The following is a 24,977-nucleotide window of genomic DNA, read 5'->3' as shown; positions in this document are numbered from 1 at the left end:
TTTAGCTGAGCCTGTTGGTTCAGCTGATTTCTATCTAGTTCCCCTTATACCATGCAGTCTCCTCAAAATGTGGCTTTGCTGTCCTCAGCCTTTAAACCTGAGGTTCAGGTTGTTAGCTCTCACTCCCTTTGAGAACAAATGCTTGTTTCACACCCCTACGTCACTTGTGAAATGGCACAAACAAAACAATCTCAATCAAGCTCATCTATTCTTCCTGTTCTTCTGCAGAGGTCATTTTAATTGCTTGTTTATTTTTACTTCTTTAGCAAACTGTTGGGTCCGATCAGTCTCTGAGTTCCACAGCCTATTTCTGTTCCATAGTGTGCTCCTCCAGGGCAACTCAAACTCAATTTGTGGTTTCTTGTTCCAAAGCTTGAACTGCTGTGTCTGTAATCCACTTTGGTGTTTCTACATACTGGGACACTTTTGGCTTAAGTGGAGTGTTGTGGGAAGGCTACCACTGAGATAGGGATTCTGTCCTTGGGCTTTCACTGAGAAACAGAGCCGGGCATGGGCAGACCCACAGAGAACTGGAGGGCTGTGGACTTGGGAGTCTCACACTTGGGGCTTTGAGGCACAATTCAGGAAATACTGACCTGTATGCTCAAAAAAAAAATCAGCAGATGGATGGAGCACAGTTACCATCTAATCCCTGAACTTTTGAAAGCTGAATTCTCATTACCGGTCTGTAGAAGCTGGCAGTTTTGCAGGACTTCATTTAACAGGATTTTCAGCATTCCATACCAAGCTCAGGTACAGCTCTGTTTACTCTGACAAATACACCTTGTTTCCTGTACCATGCCAGTGTGATGTTGGCAGTGATGATGGATGAAGATAAGAAAGGTTTTTGTAATAACGCATTTACAGTTTTGTGAATTCTTCCTGCACCTCAAGACTTTCCTCTTAGAAATAGCCCTGCAAGGGAATTCAGCCCCTGAGTGCCAGTGTCACACTCAGTATATTTAACAGGAACAGTAAAACTGACATGATGGGGTAGCTCCATGAAGCTTGTTGCTTCAAGAGAAAGGGTTAAGATTTTTCTGATTTTGTATTTGGGAAGGAAGACTTGGATTCTTTTGTTCTCTGAAATACTGCTGGAGATTGCTGTCCAAAGCAGGAAGCCTCTGTGTCTACTGGAGCCCAACCCTGAGTTCCTGTTCTGTATGATGTTCCCACCTTGGCTGCACTCTTTGTGTCAGTAAATGATGATAGAACAAATTGGGCCTTTGTTCAACAACCTCATTGGTGCAGGCCTTAAGCACAGGGTCTGCACCTGTGGTCTGGTCTGGGTCACTCACTGCTTTTATGCCATTTATCCTTGTGTGGCCCTGAAGTTCAACCAGGAGCAGCATTCCCATGATGCTCAAGAGAGGTGCTTTGGGGCTCTTCTCTTCAGCTCAGACAGTACCACCCAGCAGGGTTTTCTTTTTACCTCCCATGCTTGCTTGCCAAAGGATTCAAAACATTATGGATGTTGGTGGCACTGGCTTCAGACTTCTGCCATGATTTCTTTTATGGTGCTGCTCATCTATCCTTAGATGTCCATTTCTATTACCTCTTTGCCATGGTATCTGAAAGCCTTTAGTTTATCCTTCCATATCAATCAAACTATGTGTATTCCTTTGGAATAAGAACTGTCTGTAAGAGGAAAATAAGACCTCAGTATAGTCCAAGAGAAGAGGATTAAAAAACCTGTCCTAGAAGGTCAGCAGTTCTCTTCAAAGCACAGACCCAGCCCTGGTGACTGGGATAACTTGCAGTGACTTCCTGAAAGGATAACTTGCAGTGACTTCCTGAAACACTTGACCCTGAACTTGGCTGTGTTCATACATTGCTGGGCTGATGATCACTGGTAGTACCTGCTTAAGGGTTTGAAAGGTGCTATTTGAAGGGAAATAAAAGCAGGATGCAATCCTTGCTCTCTCATTTTTTCCCCCCTATTGTGTTAATCCTGAATAATGGCTGGGGCATAGCAAATCTGAATTCAGAAAAGTTGCAGGCTCTGAGCCCAAGTGAGGATGACCACTTCAGTAAGGCATACTTTATATAGCAGCAACAAAGCCAAAGCCTGACTTGAGCAGGAGCAAAAAGAACAGGGGTAGCTCTAAGCAGGACCCATGGAGGTTTTCATCAGCATGAACAGAGAGGATTCAGGTCAAGCTGAGGATGTAGTGCCACTGGTAGTCTTAGAGCGACTTTTGCAGGGACTGGAGTTTGACTGATCAAATCTTCCAAGTTGTCCTTCATTTACACGTATCTGAGAAAGCTGATGAGCGGATCCATCTGTTCCTGCTCTCCTCAGCATCCCTGGCTGGAAGGACCAGAAGCTTTCGTCTTTTGTTAAGAACAGGGCAGAGGTGGTTGAAACAGATCTCAGCACCCAAATATTGTGAAACACTAGCATTGGCTCTGGGAGCCAGTCCTGCTGTGACCAGGGAGTGTGGCCAGGGGCTAGCAGCGGGCCTGTTAGCTAAAGGAGCGAGAAGCTGATAAGGAGCTTTCTCCAAGGCCATAACCAAGGAGATCGAGAGAAGAAAGATAAGAGCATTCTGCAGCTGGATGGAAAACAACTGGAAAGTGTATAAAAGATCAGCCATTTTCACTAATAAAGTGTTGCCAACTGTTGCTAACGGTTGACAACTGAGACTGAGACTGCTTGTGGTCCCTGCTTTAATGTCGTGACCGCCTCGACTGTGACATTGGAGGGCCCAGCAGTGCAGAAAATGATACCAAGCACTACTGTGACTGTGCTGCACAAACAGTGAAAACTTCTGGGAACTCAGGAAACCTCTCCACTAACTCATAAAATCACTGTAAAGTAAAACCAACTGAGGCAGCCAGTTACTAGGAATTAGTATTTTGGCATGTAGTTATGCTAGTAATTATTGGTGCTTAGTCAGTCTAGTAGCACCTGTTCGTGGGCAAAGATTCATCTGTGTGGGAAGGTGAGAAGGAACCTTTTTTATCTTCTTTGGTTATACTTCCAAGCCATGAAATTATATCACACCCTTTAATAAACTTTTATATCACAGACTTTAATATACTTGTAATTGATTTTAAAAAGCTCTGAAGATGTCTCAGTGGAAGAGTGCTTTACTGGTCACCAACACACAGCCCTTGAGTGACAACAGCGTAAATCTACATCTCAGCAACTGGAATCGCTTTGACAAGCTAAAACTAAAACAGCCCCACTCCACAGCTCTGGCTAAGACTGATAGTCTGGTTTAGATAACTGGTCACTAGTGGAGCTCACCGTGACCCTGTGTCAGTCATAATTATACCTCTGCTTTTCTACTAACCCTCTAGTATTTCCTTTTTCTCTAATAATAGTTTATTTTCAACCTTAAGGTGCTTCATGCAACCATCCTGTTCAGGGCTGTGATGGTTCTTGGACCTTCCAGGCATGCTTTCTGCTGCCCTTTGTAACAGCGCTCATTCTGAGCAGGCAAGTATGGAGACCAGAAAATGTGGTTTTGGCTTCCGTCAGTGATTTGGCCTTTTGTATTTCTTTTCACGCTCAATGAGGTGTAAGTGGGACACTTTGGAAAAGGGAGTTCCCACCATCATGGCAGAGGAGAGAACAGTGTCCCAGCCAGTACAGTAGAACCAGTGCAGCAGGCTCCTGTCTCCTGTGGTAGCTGCACGTAGGGGCTGCGGGGATGGAAGGGCTCAGGGCTGGCTGCCTTCTGCAGCTCCTGCGCGCTGCTCCTGCACCTGCTCCATGCCTGCAGATTTCACCCAGCTGCTGATGATCTTGGCTTCAAGCTTGCGCACCTCTGTGACGGATGGGGGGTCAGCTGGGTTGTGTCCCCTAAAAAGCAGAGGAAAGTAGACCAGTGTCAGTTACTGGACAGTTGGTACTTGCCTCCTTTACAGGCCGAGTCTGTGATTTTAAGGACAGAGAGAGATTGACTGGTTTGTGCTTCGTATGTGTGCCCTGGAAACCAAGTTGTAGTGTCTGATCTCCAGTACAGCTGGGCAGCAGGCCCAAGCTGGCCCTTGCTGGCTGCTGCTCCCTCTGCTCCAGGCCTAAAGGCAGATAGCTAATGCCAGATGGCACTGGACTACTTCATGTGACTGATTGCTGCAGGCTGTCTCACACTTGTGCCACCCCGTGCGCAAGAACATGATCTAATGACAGTAGGTGAGCTGAGTGCCAAGTTCTGCACAGCTCAGCATCCCTGGAGGCTGAAAGAGGCCTGGGCTGGGTAAGAAGATCACTCCTCTACATTGGGCTGCAATAGCCTTGTACCCATCCTCTTTAGGTACTTGCCCTGTGCTAGGCGCTGGTAAGGCCACACTTCAAATCCTGAGGTCAGTTTTAGGTCCCCCTTGACAAACAGGACATGGAAGGGATGGAGAATATCCAGGGAAGGGAATGGAGCTGGGGAAGGGTCTGGAGCACTGGGAATGGCTGAGGGAGCTGGGGGTCTCAGCCTGGAGAAAAGGAGGCTCAGGGGGGACCATCTCACTCTTTACAACTCCCTGACAGGAGATTGTAGCCCAGTGGGGGTCAGGCTCTGCTCTCAGGTAACAAGGGACAGGACAAGAGGAAACAGCCTCAAGTTGAACCAGGAGATGTTTAGACTGAAAAGTAGGGAAATTTTTTTTATTGGAAAGGGTTGCAAAGTAATAGAACAGACTGCTCAGGGAAGTGTTGAATTCACCATCCCTGGAAGCATTCAAAAACTTGAAGATGTGACACTCGAGGACATGGTTTAGTCATGAACATGGTGGTGATGTTGGGTGCATCTTAGAGATCTTTTCCAACCTCAACAACTCTTATGATTCTGTGATTCTAAAATATCTCCTGGTTGTTTGGGCTGTGGCTTGCTGAGATCAAATACCCAGGGAATCAGGATTTTGCTAGGCAAAGGAAAGTTTGGTACTTACCGGAGATCAAGGTGATGGGCACCTCCTTTAATGGTAAGTGCAATCAGTGAAGGGCTGAGACTGCTGTTTATCTGGGAGGAGAAGGAGCAAAGATCAGTTCTCACCAAGTTACTGGGCAGAACTGGACACGAGTTCTGAAAATTGGAACATGATCTGGGCAAGACTGAGGAAAAGCATGGGAAGACATCCTTGGTACAGCTGGTATCCACAGCTAACACTCTGAATGAAGCAGATCACCTGTCCAAAATGAAAGGAATGTTTTCTGCAACTTGGGAACTTTCAGCTGATTCCAGTACAGGTACTGTACTGTACAGTACAGGAAGTTAGGTCTCCTTTGGATCCATGCACCGTAAGCAGCCTGTTTTTCGTGGGATCCCAAGCCAGCCTAAAACACTGACCTTCTGTATTCAATCAGGAGCTCCACTAGCACAAAATCCAGTCCTGGGTTTTTAAATTTTAGACTGGACACTGACAGCACTCTGAGGTTTTGTTGAATCTAAGACAAAACATGTAGTTTGCATCGCTGCTCATAGTGTCCATCTGGTCTCACCAAGTGTGCTAAGACTAGAGAGAGCCAGGAGCACGTGGCTGGCATCACTGAAACTGCGTGTGAACACAGAAACACACCAGGTTGTGATTCAGACCCTGGGTGTGGGGTAAGGAAGGTCCTGCCGTGCCTGCACCAGTGAAGCCACATTTGTTCCATCAGTATTCCTGGCTGATGGGCACTACTCAGTGTAGTGTCCCAAGAGCCCTCAGTGGTTCAGTGGTTCATCATGAAACAGCTGCTTACAGAAACTCAGGTTAAAACTGAATTACCAGTGCTGCTCTGAAAGGGAGGGAGGACAGTATGTCACCTGCAAAGGCTGCTCTGTGTTCAGGGTACAGGAATGCACAAGCTTACCCCACCTCCAGCCCATGGGTCCAAGTCTCCGTTTGAAAAAATGATGTTGCTCGCACTTTTCAGGTCTGAAATTCAGAGAGTTCATAATTGAGAGGTCTCCTTCCTGCCCAGTTATCCAAATGTGTTTGGCTATGGCAGCAAACATGCCAATAACAGAAAACATCAAATAACTGAACAATTTACTGGTAGTTTTTATGTTATCTTCTTCTCTACCAAAGAGATACAGAAAGGTCTGTTTGGCTCAAGTCAGCACAAGGCTGTGACTTTCTGCCAGGACTCATTAGTGTGCTGTGCCTGTCTTCATGGGGCTCAGCTGGACAGAGGGAAACAGGGAGACCGCTACAGGGTAACACAGAGGGACAAGTAATCACTACAACTCACCTTCCCCCCAAAAGTTTGTCCGCAGCCAATGTGCTCGCGGCCTCACACGCCACTTGTTCCAACAGTAATGCTCACGCATAGCTTCAGTGAAGGGCATCTCAGGGAACATGTCCGTCACATTGTTACTGTTAAACGTTAAGTTGATCTCGGTACAAACCTAAGAGAAGTACAAGAGCTGCCATGGGGCAGGGGCATAGACAGGATAGCAGCTGAAACCTGCTGGGGTCTCTAACCTCTTACCTGGTAGTCCCAAGCCTCTGCATCTGAACCGATGCCACAGCCCGTGGGATCAGCACAGGACTGGTACAGCTGATATATGTTATAACACTGTGCCAAGCCAGAGGAGTTGTAGAACACCCCTGCCAGGTGGGAACACAGCACAAAACCAGTCAGTAACTGCTGTCTCACCCATCATCTCCCACATGAAACTACATGGCCAAAACCAAGCCAATGGCTGCGTGAGTGTGCAAGGATGGGACAGAACTCACAGAGCCCGGAACTGTGCAAGGTTAAAATCCAACTTTATGGCAAAGCTTTCATATGGGGCTGACAAATTCCTTCAGATGACACAAACTTGGTTATTGTCCCCAGTTCAATGCAATATTGTCCTGTTTAGACAATTTCCTTTGTAATGGGTTAAAAGCCTAGCAGGCAAGCAGGGCTTCAGCTATGCCCAGTAGAGCAGGTCCCTGTGGCATCTTGCTCAGCTTACTCCTCTGATTTCTCAAGAAGAAAACTCCTTCCAAGCCATGTAATTCTGGCATTTTATTCAATTTCTTTTGAGGCTCTGATTGCTAAATGTGGATCAAAATTCTGGCACCCTGAGCCCTGTGATTTTCAAAGAGATGTTGGGACACTAGTTTCCCTTATCATGAACCAAGCAAACCTGATGTGACAGCAGTACCATTTGAGACCTGATATGATGGATAAGTGCTAGTCTGGTTCTCTGCAGGTAGAGGAATGGATTCACATTAAGGAGATGGAGTATTATTGCCCTGGAAGCAATCAGTATCTCCATTCACATTGTCCCTATTTACCTGTTGCCAATTCTGCATCACAGCCCATGGCACTACACTCTACCTGGCAGGAGGTGGGCTGATGAAGCACATGTAGAAAAAAGTCTTTTTCTGTATGACACAGAGGGTCAAGTATGGAAGAAAGCCAGTCACCTAAAGTTATGGTGGATCATTCCTCTTGTATGATTAAACTCCACCAAGTGAATGCACCTGAGGAGACAGGGAGAGGCATGAGATGCACCCCTAGAACTGGGAGGAAGAAATCCACCCTTGGCTTATTCATCTCAAAGAAACAAGACTACCACTCTTCCTCACAGAAGGAGTAGCATGTGAATACATTCAGTAGATCTGACAGGTTTGTCAAGATGTGTTTTAAGAAAGCTTCTAGCTGCCAGCCAAATATCTTTAGCAGTGATTAAGGATTGGTATATTTCTGACTTGGAGCATGTACATCATTTGGAAAAAAAAAAATTGGCTCCCAGTCATACTAAATTGCTTCAAGTTTGGTAGAATTCCTTAATTTTTTTTTTTTTTTTGGTGCCACTCAGAACCTGTTTTTCTGAATAATGACCAAGGTAGAACTCGTTTTTAATAAGCAACTTGAGAGATTTTATGAGGAACTTTTGAAAAGTTCTTTGAATTTTATCTCTATTAATAATTTCCTTACAAACGCTGCTGGCTGACAAAATAAGTGCTCACACAGATAAATGTGTATGTGTGTATACAAGATGTATTTAAGATTGCCTTGCCCCTGGATTAAGACCACAGGACTTTTTCTCAACAAGGAGACCAGAAAACTTCCTTCAGTGAATGTGCACGGAGCCCATGACTGCTGGAGCCAGAGTATGGGTAAACTTCTACAAAAGAACTAAGATTCTCAGAAGTCCACATCACATGGACAGACAACAGGCTATGGGGCTTCAATGCCTGAGAAACATGACAAGAATAAGTTGGGAAAGGTGAGAGAATGAGCCTATGGGCCACTGTGGGACATCCCAACAGACAAAATCAACAGGAGGCAAAATGTCCCAGAGAGAGATCAGAGTCATCCTAGCTCCCCTGACACAGCAATGTGACAGGTCTACTGATAGGTGCTTCTAGAACACGTGGTGGTACATAAAAGATTAAACTGATAATATTAACTCACCAACAAGAGCAGACAAGCCTTCAATAGGGTCTTTATGGGCAATAATTTGTTCACAGCCAACCTGGGTAAGACACATTACAGGCAAACGGCAGACAGAACAGTTACCAGTTGCTTTGTGGAAGGGCTAAGCTGGAAGATTCATTAAAATTATTATTTACATATTTTATGGTTCAGTAGTTTTCCAAAGGCCTAATGCAACAGGTCTGGAAGTTTTTAGCTTCTTCCCCTGTAGCAACAAAATACATAGAAGCAATGAGGCAGGACAAAGGCAGACAGTTCCTTCACCAAGTTAGGGAGCTGTGGAGGAGCCACAGTGGTACACAAAAGTTCCTTCTACAATCAGAATATTTTAATGTCCTTTTCAGGGATTGAGGAGAATGTGCAGACTAATTATTTCCATTCTAGAGGTCATTAAACAGACCCTAGAAGAAACTGTATGCCTGGTGGAGCCAGAGGCAGCATGTCCAGAGTTCCAGAGCAGAAGAGCCTGTGAGACCTCTTGCACAGTGTGCTCCAGGTAGGACAAGAACCCTAAATGCCACAAAGCCAGAGGCAAAGGAAGTCCCATGGGCTTGACAAGACACCAGAAGACAATGAGAATTGCAACAGCCTCTGGTGATCTGGGATCAAAGCTGGTACCTTTCAAAAGCAGCTGGTGTCTTAGAGGTCTTTGTAAACCCTTGAGAACTTGGCCCTTTTCCCACACTTTGCCATCTATGATTCTCTTGAAAGTTCACCCATTTCCCAGCCCCCATAGCAGCAGGTATTTTTCTGCATTATACCTGAGGTATGTCAGCTTCCTGGATAATACTTTCAAAAGAGCCTGATTTTCACATCTTCATCCTTACCCACCAAGAAAAATACATCTCTGAAAGCATGTTGAGATGGGCTACAACAGAACTACTTTTTTTTCTTTTTTTAAAGCTGTAAGCTTTTAGTATTTAAAAGCTGAAGTCAACAAGCTTGCACAGGTGTTTGTGTCCAAGGTAAAGGCAGAGCAGAATAGGAGTGACTCCAGCAAACCTCTCAGCAGTCACCATCACAGAGAAGTTTCAATTATGTAGATTTACTGTCAGACTGGAAGGGCTGCAACATCCACCACTACTGGTCACCCTGTGACCAACACCAATGGTGTCTGCCTGACAGTGTCCTAAGCTCCACTCACCCACTCACACCAATGTCCTCACCTTCACTGGATTGGCAGGGAGGTCACCCATGAAGTCAGTTTTGTATGGATAGTCCATCATGGCCATCATGGTGAAGGCATTTCTAGCAAAACCAAACAGCTGGTAAACATCCTCCTTGTTAGAGATCTTATTGCATGTGGCCATTTTGCTGCTGATCTCATCATAGGCTGCAAAAGAAAGGAAAATAAAAGATGCAAACTTCAACAGAGGAAAGTAATACCAAGCTTCAGCATCTCGTTTCACTCAGGAGTAAGAAGATGCTGTAACGTAAGAGGAGGTTTTTAGGGGAAAGGACACATTGCATCTAAATTTACACCCATTAACAGAACATTCAGGCATAGCTTCCCTGAGCAGTGTCACAACCTTGTGTGGCCCTAAGCCCAAGCTCTGCCCCTCATGGAGCTCCCTGGGGAGCCTGGAGGAATCAGCACCTGCCAGGACAGAATTGGTCCCAGCTGAAACAGTGAGCAGAGCAGCTTGGTACATTTAGGAACCAATGAGATTCAAAAGCTGGAAAAACTGACAGAGAGAAGAAAAAAAACAACTAAATTTTTTTTTTTAAACAAAACGAAAATCCCAGTCCCAAAAAAACAAACACCACCACCACCCCCAGGGGAAAAAAAAAAAAATTAAGTGCAGCTTCCTGGGAGGAGGGTGTATCTACAGTAAGAACTGCCAGATGAGAACAGTCCTCACAAAGGATTCTCAAGATTCTCAAGATCTCAAGACACGCCTTCAAACATCAGTGGGATGCAGAGGTCAGCTGGAGTCAGGAAATACATCTTTAAAGACATTCCTTCAAGATGTACCCATACACCTTTGCTTTTCTGCTGCAGAAAGCTGCTCCCTTCATTTTCATCCTCCACATTTTGGAGTCACAGATCCTGTCCCCATCCTGTTCTACAGCTGACCACTAGAGCATGGCTGCTTTTGCTTGGAAACCCACGACCTGGGACCTGACTCTGGATACACACTTGAGGGCTGAAGCCTTAAATATGACCACCTTACACCCAGCTGCAGGAAGCATTGCTCCAGGCAGAGCTCAAAGAGCTTGACTGGTTAGCAGTAGCATTCTTCTTGCTGTTACCCAAAGCTAAAAGGATCCCTTGGGCTCCTCTGGCAGTTCCAGGACCAGCAGCAGCTGGGAGGCACACAGCTCCTGACACACAGCATGACAGACCAGGGCTCAAGACAGACCCAGAAGCCACTACATCTGTCCCAACACCACATACGGCTTCCAGGAGATGCTGCATCAGCCCATGGCATCTGGTCCAGCCTACTTAGGAGCCATTGCAGAGGTCTTCACCAGTCTATCCTAACTGTCCAAGACCAGAGATGGAAGGGACTTGAATGATTGCTTCAGGACCTAGACTGCCCTCCACATATTTCTCAGATGTGTCCAGTGAGCTGAGTCATGCAGCTGTCATACCCACCAGAACAGCTTTTCATGGTGTGGATATTAAGGACAAGTATCTGGTGAAACATGGCTTTACTAAGTATAAATACTATGCAAGTGGTTTATACCTGCAAGTGGTTTTGCACTTTGGTGCAAAAAAAATGATTTCATTAACACTGTGCAAAGCTCCTGTCATGGTTTGACACTGGCACAATGCCAGTGCCCCCATGAAAATACACTTCCCCTGGTATCTGCTGTGAGATGTGACCAGGAATAAGCAAAGCAGGCTCCCACTTAGAAATAAAGATTTTATTAACTAAACTACAAGAAAAAAAAAAGGAAACACACAAGGAAAATGAAAACCTTACAAATCCATCTCCCCTTCTCCCCCACCAAATTTCCAATATAATACATTCCCCAAATCACCAACTCTTGATCTGGCACCACCCTTCAGACAATCAATCTTCAGTTCATCAAGAGGAGAGGAGTCCTTCTTGTGCCATGGTGACCTTTTCCTTTCATGTCCAGTGCTCTCACCATTGAACACGGACCAGAGTTGCTTTTAGGGTTGTCTTTTAAGGATGCCTTGTCCCATTCCAAAAAGGGCACAGTCTCTCCTTTGGGACATCTGTCCCCCCCCCCAATTTTTTCACCCCCTGGAGCCGAGGGGCACCAACACTGAACCCTCTTGCTTCTGGGGCATTGCCCTCCCTGGAATACAGTCTCTGTATCACAAAGAAACGTGGTTCTGTCCATGGCTATACAAAAAGAGTCCAGCAAAAATGCCACTCCATCATCTCTTCCACCCAAGGTTCTTCTCTATTGACATCTCGCCCTTGCCCAGACCTTCAACACTTGCCCATTCCTTCTTCATCTTCCACTCTTATCTCTCTTCTAGGAACAGTTAATGTTCTGTAAAGTTTTCATTGCCCACAAAGGGTTAAAAGCTCCTACAAGCGGCCAGCCAGACTCCTCTTCTCCCCCACTGCCCCTTCACCGCTGTGCCCGCAGCACATGATATCAAATTCCAAGATAACAGTCCCAGGCACGGCTCCCTCCCTCTCTCTCTCTCTCTGTCTCCGGGGAAGAGGTGGCGGGGGCTGCCCAGTGCCTCCTGGTACTTCTCTCTTCCACCCTTCCACCCGCAGGGGGGGGCAGGCCCACCTCTCCACAGCCAGCAGCTGGGCCGGGAGAGAGCGGGAGAGAGATCCGAACCCTTCCTGCTGGAAATCCAAAGAGAGCCTCCCACGGGAGAGCTGTGCTTTTAACCCCCCGTGTTCTCAGAGGCGGATCCAATGCCCCAGTGGCCAAACCAGGTGCCAGGATTAAAATCTGAGCACCCACTGGCCTGACCACAGCATCTCAGAAAACCTATTTCCTGTCAAACCACCACAGCCCCACAGAGCTACTTATATGTGGTGTTACATTTTATTTAAATGATATGCTCTTTCTCACCCCTCAAAAATGTACCCTTTATTCCAAGCCTGTCATCCTCCCCTGAAGTATCATGTATCTGTAATCTCATTGGCCAAAGTCTTATTCCACACCCACCTTGAATCTCCCTGTTAAGCTGTGTGAGGGAGACCAGGCTCTCTTTTGGCCCTTTTCTCCCTAGGCTCCCCCTCTCTCCCCCTTTCCCCCTTCTCCTTCAGAAACCATGCTGCTCCCGGGGGTAGGACCCCCAATAAAACCTCATCAAATTAGCACCCTCAGAAGCTGCGTGTAGTCTCCTTGCCTGCCTGCTGTTACCAGTGAACATACGGCTTAGGGGTCCCCCAGGGACTTCCCAGGGACCACAAATGAACAGCAACAATGGCACCCAACATGAGGCTCGAGCACCGACAACCCTAAGATGAAAATGGACCTCCATCACCCCACAGGCACAGCGCAGAACCCTGCAGAACACCACTTCAGCACCGCCTTTGGCACTGTGGGGTGGCTACGCTGGGCTGCAGTTGCGGCCCCACCACCACTACGCAGAGGCCCCGTGAGATACCATGCCACCATCCCACCACCACCAGCCAGTGCAGCCCAGGCACCCAGAGAAGCCACATGGAGTGCATCCTGCCTGCCTCTCACAGCATGGTCATTGTGGTGGCAGGGCTGAGCCTGCTGCCCCCTGCCTGGAGTGGACGGGCTGTGCAGACCACCAAACCTGAGCCCTGAACCACAGCAGTGGTGAAAGAAGGCACCAAAGCCCACCAGTTTCTGCAGGGGAGCCACCAGACGAGGAAGCAGATTTCAGCTTTGCCCGAGCCCCATATTCCCCAAAACTGCTTTTGTCAGTTCCGTGACCTCCTTCCTCAGTCTTACTCTCTTCCCCCGTCACTGCTCCTTCTTCCTAATTCTATCCCTAACACACCTTCCCCTAAACAAATCCCCGGGAATACACTCCATCCTGCTAAGCCCGGCACAGCAACCACACGGCTAAGCCTCAACATGGCTACGACCCTGTATGCTGTGGCTGCATGGCCTAGAGTTCCAACACAGCCATGACCATGTGTCAGCCAAGATTGCTTCAGCCACATGGCACGGCACCATTTTCTAATTCTCCTCCCCAAAATCCCTTTCTTCCCGCTTTTTCTCCCCCATACTCCGCCCCTTCCCTGTCTCTCATGAACCAACCCCCCCTCCAACTCCTAGTTCCCACATTCCACCTTCCAAATCCCACAGGGTAGGAGCTGGAAGGAGACGAAGCTAAGAAACCAAAACCCAAAGCTTAAGTTATTTTGTAATACCAGTTTTAACAACCTAGTATATATCATTGAATTGAAAATTCTACTTTATGATCTCCTTCTCCTATTACCCCAAGAGCAGGATAATATCCTTCTCTGCAATCCATACCCCTTTTTCCTTATTTTGGGTAGTTTACTGGGAGCAAACCGCTTGAAGACGCAGGGTACCCTGAAAAGGTTTTTCTTTTGCGGAGTCCCAGGCTCCCCGTAACCTCCCCAGTTCTCAATCCCTATCCACTTGAGCTGAAAAGAGCTCGTCAGCTAGAACTTTTTATCCTAAAACCCTGTAACCTTTTTATTATTATTATCCAATACCTGTCTTCTCTCCATTTCCCTCCTGTTCCCATGAAGTAGTTTTAACAATTATGCTTTTCTAGTTTAAATGTGTATTCATACTGCAGATTGTCCTGTTTTCAGTTTTAGAAAGCAGAGGCCTGTCAGGTCACAAGGGTAGATCCAATGAGAAGCAATTTTCGACTGCTTCTTTAATAGCGAGTGTTCAGATAGTATTAGACTGCTGAATCAAAATTGTTGTTGGGTTTATGTTGTCCTCAGTAGGTTCTGAGGCTGAATCTCAGAACCTAAATGAAAAACCTAAAATGGTGTCTGGGAAAGTATTTTGATGGTTTTTATGGTGAATGCTCCCTGAGTATAGGTATTAGCTGATTGCCAAATCTCTTTTTTTTCTTTTTGTTTTTCTTTTAAAGACCTAAATCCGGGGAGTCTTCTGGGTTAAACCAGTTGGAAGGTGAAAGAATCACTAAAGCTCAGATCAAAGGGTGAGAATCTGAGGCCGCAAACCTGCCTGGAGTCCAGGGAGGCTCCAGGTGATTCCCTGTCCCTGAGAGGGGGAGCAGAAGTTGGCGCCTCAGCCTAAAATGGGCGGCTGTGGTGGTCCGAAAAGCCAATTAGAAAAAGTGACACTATTAGGCCAGTCACGCTGAAAAGGCCAATCCCAAAACTCTCATATGAGCTTAGTGCCAAAGGCAGAAGCTATTTAAGCAATCACCCATATGGACCCACATAACCTGTTTATTACAACTAAATGCTCATTTTATCTTTGTGCCGTGTTAAAATAACTCTACCTTGCCTTTTACCAATCTCCTTACTATTCCAGAAAAATAAAAAAGGTTACTCCCCACCAAACTATTTAGCACCCTTTCAGAACTGAACACTACCTACCACCAAAGGCAAACATCAAGTCAAATGGACTGTTTAAAACATAATCCTCACTGCAATTGTATTTATTTTTATGCTGCAAAATGGTGTAATTACTGCTGCATTTTAAAATCGTTAATTGTCATATTTCTCTTAATCTTTTCTTTCTAAAAAAAAAAAGGGTGAACTGTGGTGTTACATTTTATTCAAATGGTATGCTCTGTCTCACCCCTCAAAAATGTACCCTTTATTCCAAGCCTGTCATCCTCCCAAGTATAATGTATCTGTAATCCCATTGGCCAAAGTCTTATTCCACACCCACCTTGAATCTCCCTGTTAAGCTGTGTGAGGGAGACCAGGCTCTCTTTTGGCACTTTTCTCCCTAGTTTTGTGGGTTTTTTGTTTGTTTGTTTGTTTGTTTGTTTTGTTTTTTTCCCCTTCAAATGCTTCAGCTTCCCTTTATTGATGGACAGTTGTGCTCTCCCACCCCAGGGCCCATCAGAGTGCTGGGTGAGGTGGGGCTCTGGGGTGGTAGGGGGACATGACTAACACAGGAGACAACACAGCAAGGGAAGCATGGGAAGCTCTGTGCATGGAGCCCACACCCTTCCCCTGCCCCCACTCCCGAAACAGCCAGCTGAGAAAGGCTGGATCTGCCTTGGATTGGGTCTGGACAGGCGTGCAGCTATTACAGGAGGGGGGGAGTAGCAGCTTGCCTCGAGCAAGGAGGAGTCCAGCAGAAGTGCTGATCACACATTGCCTCTCCCCTTCCCCAAAACCCCACACCAGGGCCAGGGAAAGGGGTATTTCACACTCTGAGGACAGTCTTTAGGAAAGAGGAGTCCCAACAGCATGCAGGAACCTCCTATGATGACTCCAACACACATCAAGGCAGGACTATAGGGAAAGATTTTTAAAAAACTAAACACTTCAAGTATCTATTTTTTAAGTGATTTAAGGTCTCTTGTCCCTGCTGCTGCTGCACTGGGTGGTGCTTAGCAACCTACATCCACTCTAGGGACAAGGACAACAGCAGAAGTGATAGCTGGTCTACTGCAAGGAGGGACAGGGCAGTGGGGTGGTGGGAGGGGAGGGGGCAGGGGAAGAAGGACCAGTGGGTGCTCAGGGTACGGGCACCACACGCATAGGGAAGGGAAGGTTCCAGGAAGGGAAGGCTCAGGACGGAGAAGGAAGGTTCAGGAAGGGAAGGGCCTAGGGAGAAAAGGGCCAAAAGAGAGCCTGGTCTCCCTCACACAGCTTAACAGGGAGATTCAAGGTGGGTGCGGAATAAGACTGTGGCCAATGGGATTACAGATTCATGATACTTCAGGGGAGGATGACAGGCTTGGAATAAATAGTACATTTTTGAGGAGTGAGACAGAGCGTATCATTTAAATAAAATGTAACATCACACTTATGTTTCAGTATCAGTTACCAATTTAATGCTAACTGAAACTGTTAATAAAAGAAAAATATAAATTGTACAAGTGTCGCAGACATCTTTTTCACTAAAAATCCTTTCTTTAGGTTTTTCCCTTCTGGGAAGCTGAGGCCCCAGAAAAAGAATGTAAGCAATGGTTATCTGCTGTTGTAGAATGCAACAGGCGGATTTTTGATTGGGCCATCTTGAATGTTTGTAATTAATGGCCAATCAAGATGGAGCTATCTTGGACAGAGACCGAGAGAGCTGCCTTTGTTATCATTCTTTTCTTTTCTATTCTTAGCTTAGCTAGCTTCTGAGGAAACCTTTCCTTCAATTCTTTTTAGTATAGTTATAATGTAATATATATGTCATAAAATAATAAATCAAGCCTTCTGAACATGGAGTCAACATTCTCACTTCTTCCCTTCACCTGAAAACACCTGTGAACATGGTCACAGTACAAGCAGAAAGAGGAAGCCATATGGGCATCTGCATTGACTTATCTGAACAACTAGCTGAGGTAAAGCAGTATCAACATTTTCCCCCCATGTCTGGGAATGCTGGCTGCCCTTGGGAGCCATATGCAGGGCTCCCTTCTTACCTCCACTCAGGCACAGGTCCTTGATCTGCTGGAAGGCTTTACGGACAGCTGTGACACAGCCTAGGCTGGACTTCTGAAAATCCTGAAGGGACAGAAAAGATATGAGATGACAGTTTCCCACAGGAGATACTTAGGAGGCTGCAACACAAAGAATTGCCAGAAAGACCAGAAGATGACAGGGGTTATTGGCCCGCTGCTCAGCACCTCATTTGCATTTCCATTAGCAGTGACACCAGTGCTTCTGCCTTGTCTTTCAGAGAGTCAGCATGTCTCTGCAGAAGCCACACTCTGGACAGCTCAGGCCAAGCAGCAGCTGTGTCACCAGGTCTGGCTGGGATGACCTGTCAGACACAACACTCTGCCCTTCATGGAGCATCAGACTGAGCATGAAGCAGCAAGAGAATATGCAGCATGCCTCAGAGAGAGAGGCAGGCTGCAAGGGTCGTAAGGGTTTTGCTGGTTTTAAACACAGAGCTGAGTCCTTGAAACTGCACTTTGCCTGTGAGAAGGAACCATAGGAGAAGTCAGTTATGCATTGGAAGTACAAGACCAAGATCTGCTTTTCTTCTTAAGCCTGCTAGTGGCCTGCCAAATTACCATGTTCTTTTTCTTAGGAAAACTATTACTGATCCTGAAAAAGCACTTTAAGTTAGGTTTGAAGAGCTGTGACTGGTTATGGTGGATGAAGTTGTTTCTGTGATTGAAGGCCCAAAGAACTCAAGCTCTTTCTCCTCTCTCAAGCTGTAAGGCAGATTAGGTCTGCTGGCAACCAGTGTTTTGTAACAAGAAGAATTATTAGGGTTCTTCTGAGGTCTCTTTACCTGGCTAGAGCAAGGTAAGTAACCACAAATCACTAGCTAGGCATTTTTCTTATAAAGACCCACCCTCAATTAAAAAATAGATTTGGCACCTTTCTTTTCTTCCTAATTCTGCCTTTGTCAGATAATTATGTTTAAATAAATAATTTTAGAGTTTTTCACTGTTTACCTGGGCATCCCTTTAGGAGTTGCAAAAATCCTTCTGGATGCGCTTATTGATCTTCACCTGCTAATGGCTCTAACTGGAGTGTGGGAATAGTTTAGCCTGGGACAGAGGAGCAGGTCTGCTCTGGCTGCTGTGATGGCTGAGCTCTCCTCTAGGCACTGCTGGGCTGCTGCCAAGCACTGCCTGGCACGAGGACCCCTACAGACCAGAAACAGTTCAGCTTAGCAGAGGCAGGAGGAATTGCAGTCATTCCCTGTGCCTTCATTGGGATTAACAGCTCTCATGGGTGTTCTCAGCAAGAAGAACAATCAGATTTCAGATGCATAAATTGCAAATCAGAGCAACATCCACACTGAAGATGGAAGGGAGTACTTTGAAACCACATAGTGCTTGCTTAAGAGCTCAGCCCAGAGCTTGATTTACTACTGCAGAGAGAACAGATTTTTAAATTAGTCGGAAAGTCTTTTCACATGAAAAGATTTTTAAATTAGTTGGAAAGATTTTTTCACACCCTAAGTTTGAGGGTGTGTTATGACTCCCAGCATATTTACAGTTGAAGCAAGACAAGGATGCTGAAAGGAAATTCCCACTGGGGCCTGTTAGCTGACTAAATTGAAAGGAATAAGATGAATGTGTCTTTACAAACAGACTGTTAATCTGCTTGTAGATAGGGCCAGGGACTTATAGATAGTGAAGTAACAGAAGAAATTACCAGTTCTAGAAAATGTTACTAACTGACATGGGCCACTGCTCAGCCAAGGCCATGTTAAATTCCTGAACTTTGATAAAAAGAACAAAGGCTTAATAGAATTATGAACAGTGTTTTGCTATATAAAAGAAAAAAAAAGGAGAGGCGCACAGAAAAGGGAGACATAGAGTAGCTGATTCAGGAACTCTGTACCTTCCAAGTACCTCAGCCAATGGGGAAAGGAAGAGGGTGATGCACCCAGGAAATTAGGATGGAAAGGGGGTTGCATTCCCAAACCATGTGAAAGACCCCATGGGAAATGCCTCATGGCCTCTTCCTTTATTCTAATAAAATTACAGGACTCCTCTGTCTCCTTTTTGGACATAAACCCCTGGTGCTGTGAATTTTTCCATACAAAATGGTATTACATTTTTTGTTTGAAAATGTGTAACTCTAAGACAAGATGTCTGTTATTCTTTTATGCACTTAGGAGTTCCAAATGTGTTTATTTTAATATAATAGTCTCTTCTTTACACTTACTGGTAAAGCTATCTCTTTTGTAAGTCACTGCATTGAAACAAGTTGTTAGTGTATATAAATAAGAACAAAGAGACCACAAGTTACATACACAGGTGTGGTCCTTAAAGTGGAGAACAATAGCAAAGTAACACAAGAATGACAAGAATGTGTCAACAAAGATGCATCACCTCCAGACCAGAGGGATGGGGAGAAGAATGCTAAGGTGGCCCAAAGGTAACTAAGACTAAGCTGCAAGGTAAAAATCACCCCTGAGACATCTCCCATGCTAATGTCAGACCACTCTGGTATAGTGAACTGACACTGACTGGAGAACATGCAGAAAAGTTAAGGTGACTAGTGAACAAGTTCTGTGCGACTTCTTTGTTGTAACTTGTATAAAAGACTTCAAAGGCCCCAAATAATTCTGGGCAGAAAAGCATGAAAGGTCTCAGCTCTGTGTGCTCATTGGCTCCTGCACCAGGCACAGACCTCAGTTCCAACTGCGGGACAACAAAGACAGTTCAGACTAGCCATCTGTGTCACCCAGATCTAGAAATTTATATCAAAAAAGAGGCAGAACAGACACCATCACAAGATTTCAGTACAACTAGCTAGTACATTTCTTTCCTTATAAGATAAATCAAAGTCAGTTCTAACACTAACTTTTCATGGCCTTAAACTGCAAAAGCCACATTTAAATTTTAGTTTCAGTGATCCTGAGACACCCTGCACATTTTTAGTTATGAAATTAAGATTTCCAAGTTCTTCACTGAAATGGAATCACCTTGGACTAAGGAGATGCTGTGAATCATTGGTACCAATACAGCATTTTGGGAGAGGATTTGAAAAATAAATTATCCAAAAGGTGTTCAGCCAGGCACAAGGGAAAAATTTCAGGCTGTAATACAGTCAAGCCACTAGAAAAGGGAAAGTCAATTCTTAGTGGTACTGGCATGGAGTTGTGCTTCTTGGAGCAGCACCTCTGAACCCTGAGCTGCCCAAGCGGAGGCAGTGCTCAGCCATGCTGGAGCTACTGCTTTTCCTTTCAGGTTACCATTTCATTGCACTCCCTGCTTAGCAGTGATGCCGTGAGGACAGACATCTATTTAAACACCATTCTAGAAAAGAAACAGCATTCCTAAAGGAAGAAAATATTGCTTCTGAAAAGAGATGCTACTTACTGCTGTGACATCCCTGAAGAATTGGGTGGGGTCTCCAAGCCCAGCCACAGACAGCAGAGGAGCACTGGCAGCTAATGCTCCAGCCACGACATTTGGGTATTTCATCCTCAGGTAAGCACTCAGCATTCCTCCATAGCTACCAAAGAGAGACAACAGTTATTTCCTTTAAAAGACAGCTTGCAATAACTCAGAAGTTCAGGCCAACATTCACAGGCTCACCTAAACCAAGGTAACAATAAGCTCATGAATATCTGTGATGCCTCATGTTTTCACACATGCTCAGTGATATGGATGATGTTAATGGATACATGTGATGCTTTGTGCCTCATCCTCATGTTGATCCAGTTATGGCCAATGACCAGCACACAGTGCTCTTACTGGCCTTTCCCCAAATGCTCACACCAGTTCTGGTGGAAACACAGCAGCTCAGTTTGCTTCTGTAGACAAATGTAAATCCTGCTTCAGTATTTAAATTTGCACCATCCTGAGCATGTACCAATAGCTTCACAGCAGAGCAAAGCAGGGTTTGAGTGAAGCACTCACTGTTCAGAGAGAGAAGACACACTGTACATTTTGCATACAGGATGACAAGAAGTAGTTAGAACTAGTCAGATCTTTGCCAGGGTTTTGGGAAAAGGTGTCCTGGAAAGTGAAGGCTATTCTCCCTCCTCTCCAAATAACAACTGTGTAGCTGATCAGCACAGATACAGGGAAAGGGAAAAGTTAACAAATGCAACAAGAAAAGTCAAAGCTACCTTGGTAGCTTCAGTGCCAGGGCAAGAATCTACACATGGATCAAAAGCTACTAGACAGACCCAGGATGACAGAAGTCATTAATTTGCTAATGGTTGCAGAGTTCCTCTGAGGCCATTGGGGGTGGCAAACGACATCCCCAAAACACAGATTAAACCTGGTCTAACTCCAAATTTAAAAGCACTCAATCTCCCTCTGTACCACCTCAAGTGATTCAGTAAATACCGTTCCCACAACACCCATGTGTAAAGCAATTTGCATTTCTCTAGCCCTGGAGACTGGCATTACCTGAAACCTCCTGCAAGTAATTTCAGGTTAATTTGGCACAGTTATAAGCACCAGAAGTGGTCTGGTTTTTATCTCCCAGGAAATGCTGTGCTTCTCCAGCACTGCCATATTTCAGTGTTCTTCATTTGGTTTTAGTGTGTTCAGGGCTGCTGCACACTGAGCCCTCAATTACACACAGAGAGCTGCAGTCTAACATGCAGCCAGCTAGGAGGTTTTGATATATCCCTCTCCCATCTTCCTATCCCAGGACAGCTTCTGGGCCTCCCTACTCTAGCTACTGTCCTGATAATCACAGTAAAAACCTCCGTGAGATCAACAGTTCCGTCACCACACCGCAACGAGCTGAAGGCTTAATGATAACTATTGTGCCAAATGCTTTTTAGCTCACTGCAATTGAATTCAAAGCCCTGCACTTCTGGAAGATTTTTGGAAGGAAGCACCCCTCTACTACAAGAGAGGGGATCCATCAAGAAACAAGGACATCACATCCACCCAGCTGCAGCACAATGAGCACTCTGGGAAAGAACCAAAGAGAAGCAGAATTATGAAAAGGCAGACAATGAAAATGGCTGGGTGCTGTTAGAGGTTGTGTTTAATAAAAAGCTGTGTGGCACCTTGAAAGAATATTTTATCAATTAATAGCTTCCTGTGTTTCCAATGTAAAATGTTCTGATCCTGCAGGAGGAATTTCTCATTTTCATAGTTATAGAATATGCTGAGCTGAAAAGAGACCAATCATGATCACTAAGCCTAACTCCTGGCCCTATGCAGGATACTCCATGTATCCCACCCTGTGCCTGGAAGTGTTGTTCACACTCTTCTCGAACTCAAACAGGCTTGGTGTATAACCACTTCTCTGGGGATCCTGTTCCAGTGTTCAAACACTCTCTGGGTGAAAAACATTTTCTTGATATCCAATCTAAACCTCCCTTGACACAGATTCATGCTGTTTCCTTGAGTCCTGTCACTGGTCATGAGTGAAGAGATCAGTGCTATCCCTCCACAGGATACTGAAGAGGGCAGTGAGGTTTTCCCTCAGTTTCCTCCAGACTGAACAAACCAAGCGATCTTAGTCACTCCTCATAAGGCCTCGCCTTCAGACCCTTCCCTATCTTCATGGCCCTCCTTTGGACACTCTCTAATAGCTTAATGTATTTACGTATTTACATTGTGGTACCCTAAACAAGGTGACACCACCTCAGTGCAGAGCACAGTGGGATAACTACCACCCTGACTCAGCCAGCAATGATGCCCCCTAGGACACAGCCCTCCTGGCTGCCAGGGCACTATTGACTCACATCCAATATGCCATTGGACCCCCAGGTCCCTTCCCACAGCTGCTCTCCAGCCTCTCATTCCCCACTCCATACACACAGCCAGTGTTGCCCCATCCTAGGTGAAAAACCAAGCACTTGCCATTGGGAAACTTCATACAGTTGCTGATTGTCCATCTCTGACTTACTGAGGTCTCTCTTCAGGGACTCCCTGCCTTCAAGGGAGTAGTCAACGGCTCTTCCCAGTTTAGTGCTGTTGGCAAACTGACTTAGTATTCCTTCAAGTCCTGCATCCAGGTCATTAATAAAGATGTAGAAGAGAAGAGGGCTGAGGACGGAGCCCTGCAGAATCCCACTAGTGACGGAACACCAGCCTGGTGTTACCCAGACACTGCAACTCTTTGTGCCAACCAGTGAGCCAGTTGCTCACCCATCATATGCTGGACCTTTTACTCAGAAAAATCTTTGGAAGAGATAGCACCAAAAGGTTTGCTGAAGTCCAAAATAATGACATTTACTGGCTCTCCTAGATTAACCAGATGGGTTACCCCATCATAGAAAGAAATCAGGTTCAACATGCAGGACTTTCCCCTCCTGAAGCTAGCTGCGACCAATGACTGCATTGCTGTCCAGGTGGTTTTTCAATATCTCCCAGAATAATATTTACCATGATCTTCTCAGATTCTACCAGCACTACAGTGAAACTGGCAGGCCTGTAGTTTGTAGGGTCCTCCTTCCTGCCCTTCTTGAAAATTGGGACAATGTTTGCCAGCTTCCAGCCAGCTGGAACCTCTCTGGATTCCCAAGCTTGCTCAAAAATCATCAAGACAGGTTTTGCAATGACATCAGTAGGTCTTTGAGGATTCTTGGATGAATCCCAACTGACCTCACAGATTTGTAGAGATCCAGATGGAGCAGCAGATCCTGCACATGTTCAGGGTCAACAGGGAGCTCATTATTCTCACATTCATGGTCCTCCAGCTCAAGACACTGGGGCCCTTTTGGTCTGTCAACCATGGTGAAGACAGGCAAAGAATGCAATGAACACCTCTGCCTTGTTTCTGTCCCTGTTTGTGAGGTGACCATCCTCATCCTGGAACAGGCCAATGTTATTTCTACATTGCCTTTCACAATTAATGTACTTAAAAACCTCTTTTTATCATTCTCCAGTTTTGGCAATTTCAACTCAAATTAACCTTTAATCACATGAATTTTCTCCCTATAGAGGAAGAGCAGTGTTTCTATACTCTTCTCATGTGACCTGACCTTGCCTCCACTGGGCATACAACCTCCTTTTTCACCTTATTTCCAAGAGAAGATGCCTGTTTAGCCAAGCTGGTCTTCTGCCTCACCTGCCTGACTTTCAACATTTGGGAATTGCTATTCCTTTGCCCTTAACAGGTGATATTTAATAAGTAACCAACACAGATGGACCCCATCACCTACAAAAACATTTTCCTACGGGATTTTACTCAGTAATTCCCTGAGCAGCCTGAAGTGTGCTGAAGTCTCTCCTCATGGCTAGAGTTGAGGTTTTGCTGGCACTTTTCCTCCCATCAAAAGAGATTTTAAACTCGATTGCTTCATGGTTGCAGTGGCCAGAACAGCTGCCAACCCCCACTTTGCTCACAAAATCCTCTCTGTTGACAAGCAGTAGATCAAGAAGGGTATCTTTCCAATTCTGCTCCTTTAAGAACTGTGCCATAAAGTTGTCAGCTGGGTTTTTCAGGGTATCTCCTGGTCTAGATTGTACTGTGTGATTCTCCCAGCTGATTTCTGGCAAGCTGAAGTCCCCCATAAGGACAAGGGAAGTTGACTTGAAACCATCCTTAGTTTCTAGAAGAATCATTTGTTTGCCTCATCATCCTGTCTGGGAGATCCAAAGTAGACTCCCGCAGTGACATCTGCATTATTTATTCGTCCTTTGATTCTTACCTGGGCTTTCAACTGTGCCATTGCCAACTATGAGCTTCAGACATTCTATCCCATCCACTACAATGACACTGCCTCACCTCTTCTGCCCTATCCCTCCTGAAAAGCCTGTAACCATGCAGCAGGGCACTCCAGTCACAGGACTTGTCCTACCAGACTTCACTTTTGCTATTGGTGCCAAATTTCTGGGCTTGGGCCTAAGCTTTGAGCTCCTCTTGTTTGTTCCTTATGCTGTATGCATTAGTGTAGAAACATTTCAGGTGAGGTTCATTCTAGACAACACCTCATGAAAGCAGATTGAGGGACCCCAATTAGTGCTTGTTTTCTCAGGTTTTGGCACACCTACACATTGCTTATCGCTAGCAAGGCTGCTATTTTCCCTTTACTCTTTCCAAGCTATTTTTTTTTCTGCAGCTTTGGATGATTCAGACATCGAAGAAGCTTAGAAACATCCAGTCAGGGCTGCTTCTCCGAAGCAACCACAAATGGAGACTAATTCCTGATGGGAAAGAAGGGT

General features: G+C 45.5%; 1 protein-coding gene across 1 annotated transcript in view; it reads right to left on the bottom strand.

Annotated features, from left to right (window-relative positions):
- Positions 1-3,009: 3,009 nt before the first annotated feature.
- The window catches only part of DPP7 (dipeptidyl peptidase 7), a 44,123-nt gene continuing 22,155 nt past the window's right edge, over positions 3,010-24,977 (bottom strand). Inside the window, exons 5-13 of the mRNA XM_063174789.1 lie at positions 20,214-20,349; positions 16,842-16,923; positions 9,529-9,695; positions 8,342-8,402; positions 6,419-6,537; positions 6,179-6,335; positions 5,798-5,862; positions 4,894-4,964; positions 3,010-3,811 (exon numbers count right to left, since the gene is read on the bottom strand). Coding sequence (XP_063030859.1) covers positions 3,670-3,811; positions 4,894-4,964; positions 5,798-5,862; positions 6,179-6,335; positions 6,419-6,537; positions 8,342-8,402; positions 9,529-9,695; positions 16,842-16,923; positions 20,214-20,349 — 1,000 coding nt within the window. The 3' untranslated portion in view covers positions 3,010-3,669. The remainder of the gene's footprint in view (positions 3,812-4,893; positions 4,965-5,797; positions 5,863-6,178; positions 6,336-6,418; positions 6,538-8,341; positions 8,403-9,528; positions 9,696-16,841; positions 16,924-20,213; positions 20,350-24,977) is intronic.

This window comes from Melospiza melodia, chromosome 22, assembly GCF_035770615.1.
Source record: "Melospiza melodia melodia isolate bMelMel2 chromosome 22, bMelMel2.pri, whole genome shotgun sequence".
NCBI classification, from domain to species: domain Eukaryota; kingdom Metazoa; phylum Chordata; class Aves; order Passeriformes; family Passerellidae; genus Melospiza; species Melospiza melodia.
This window is presented reverse-complemented; position numbering and strand designations above follow the sequence as displayed.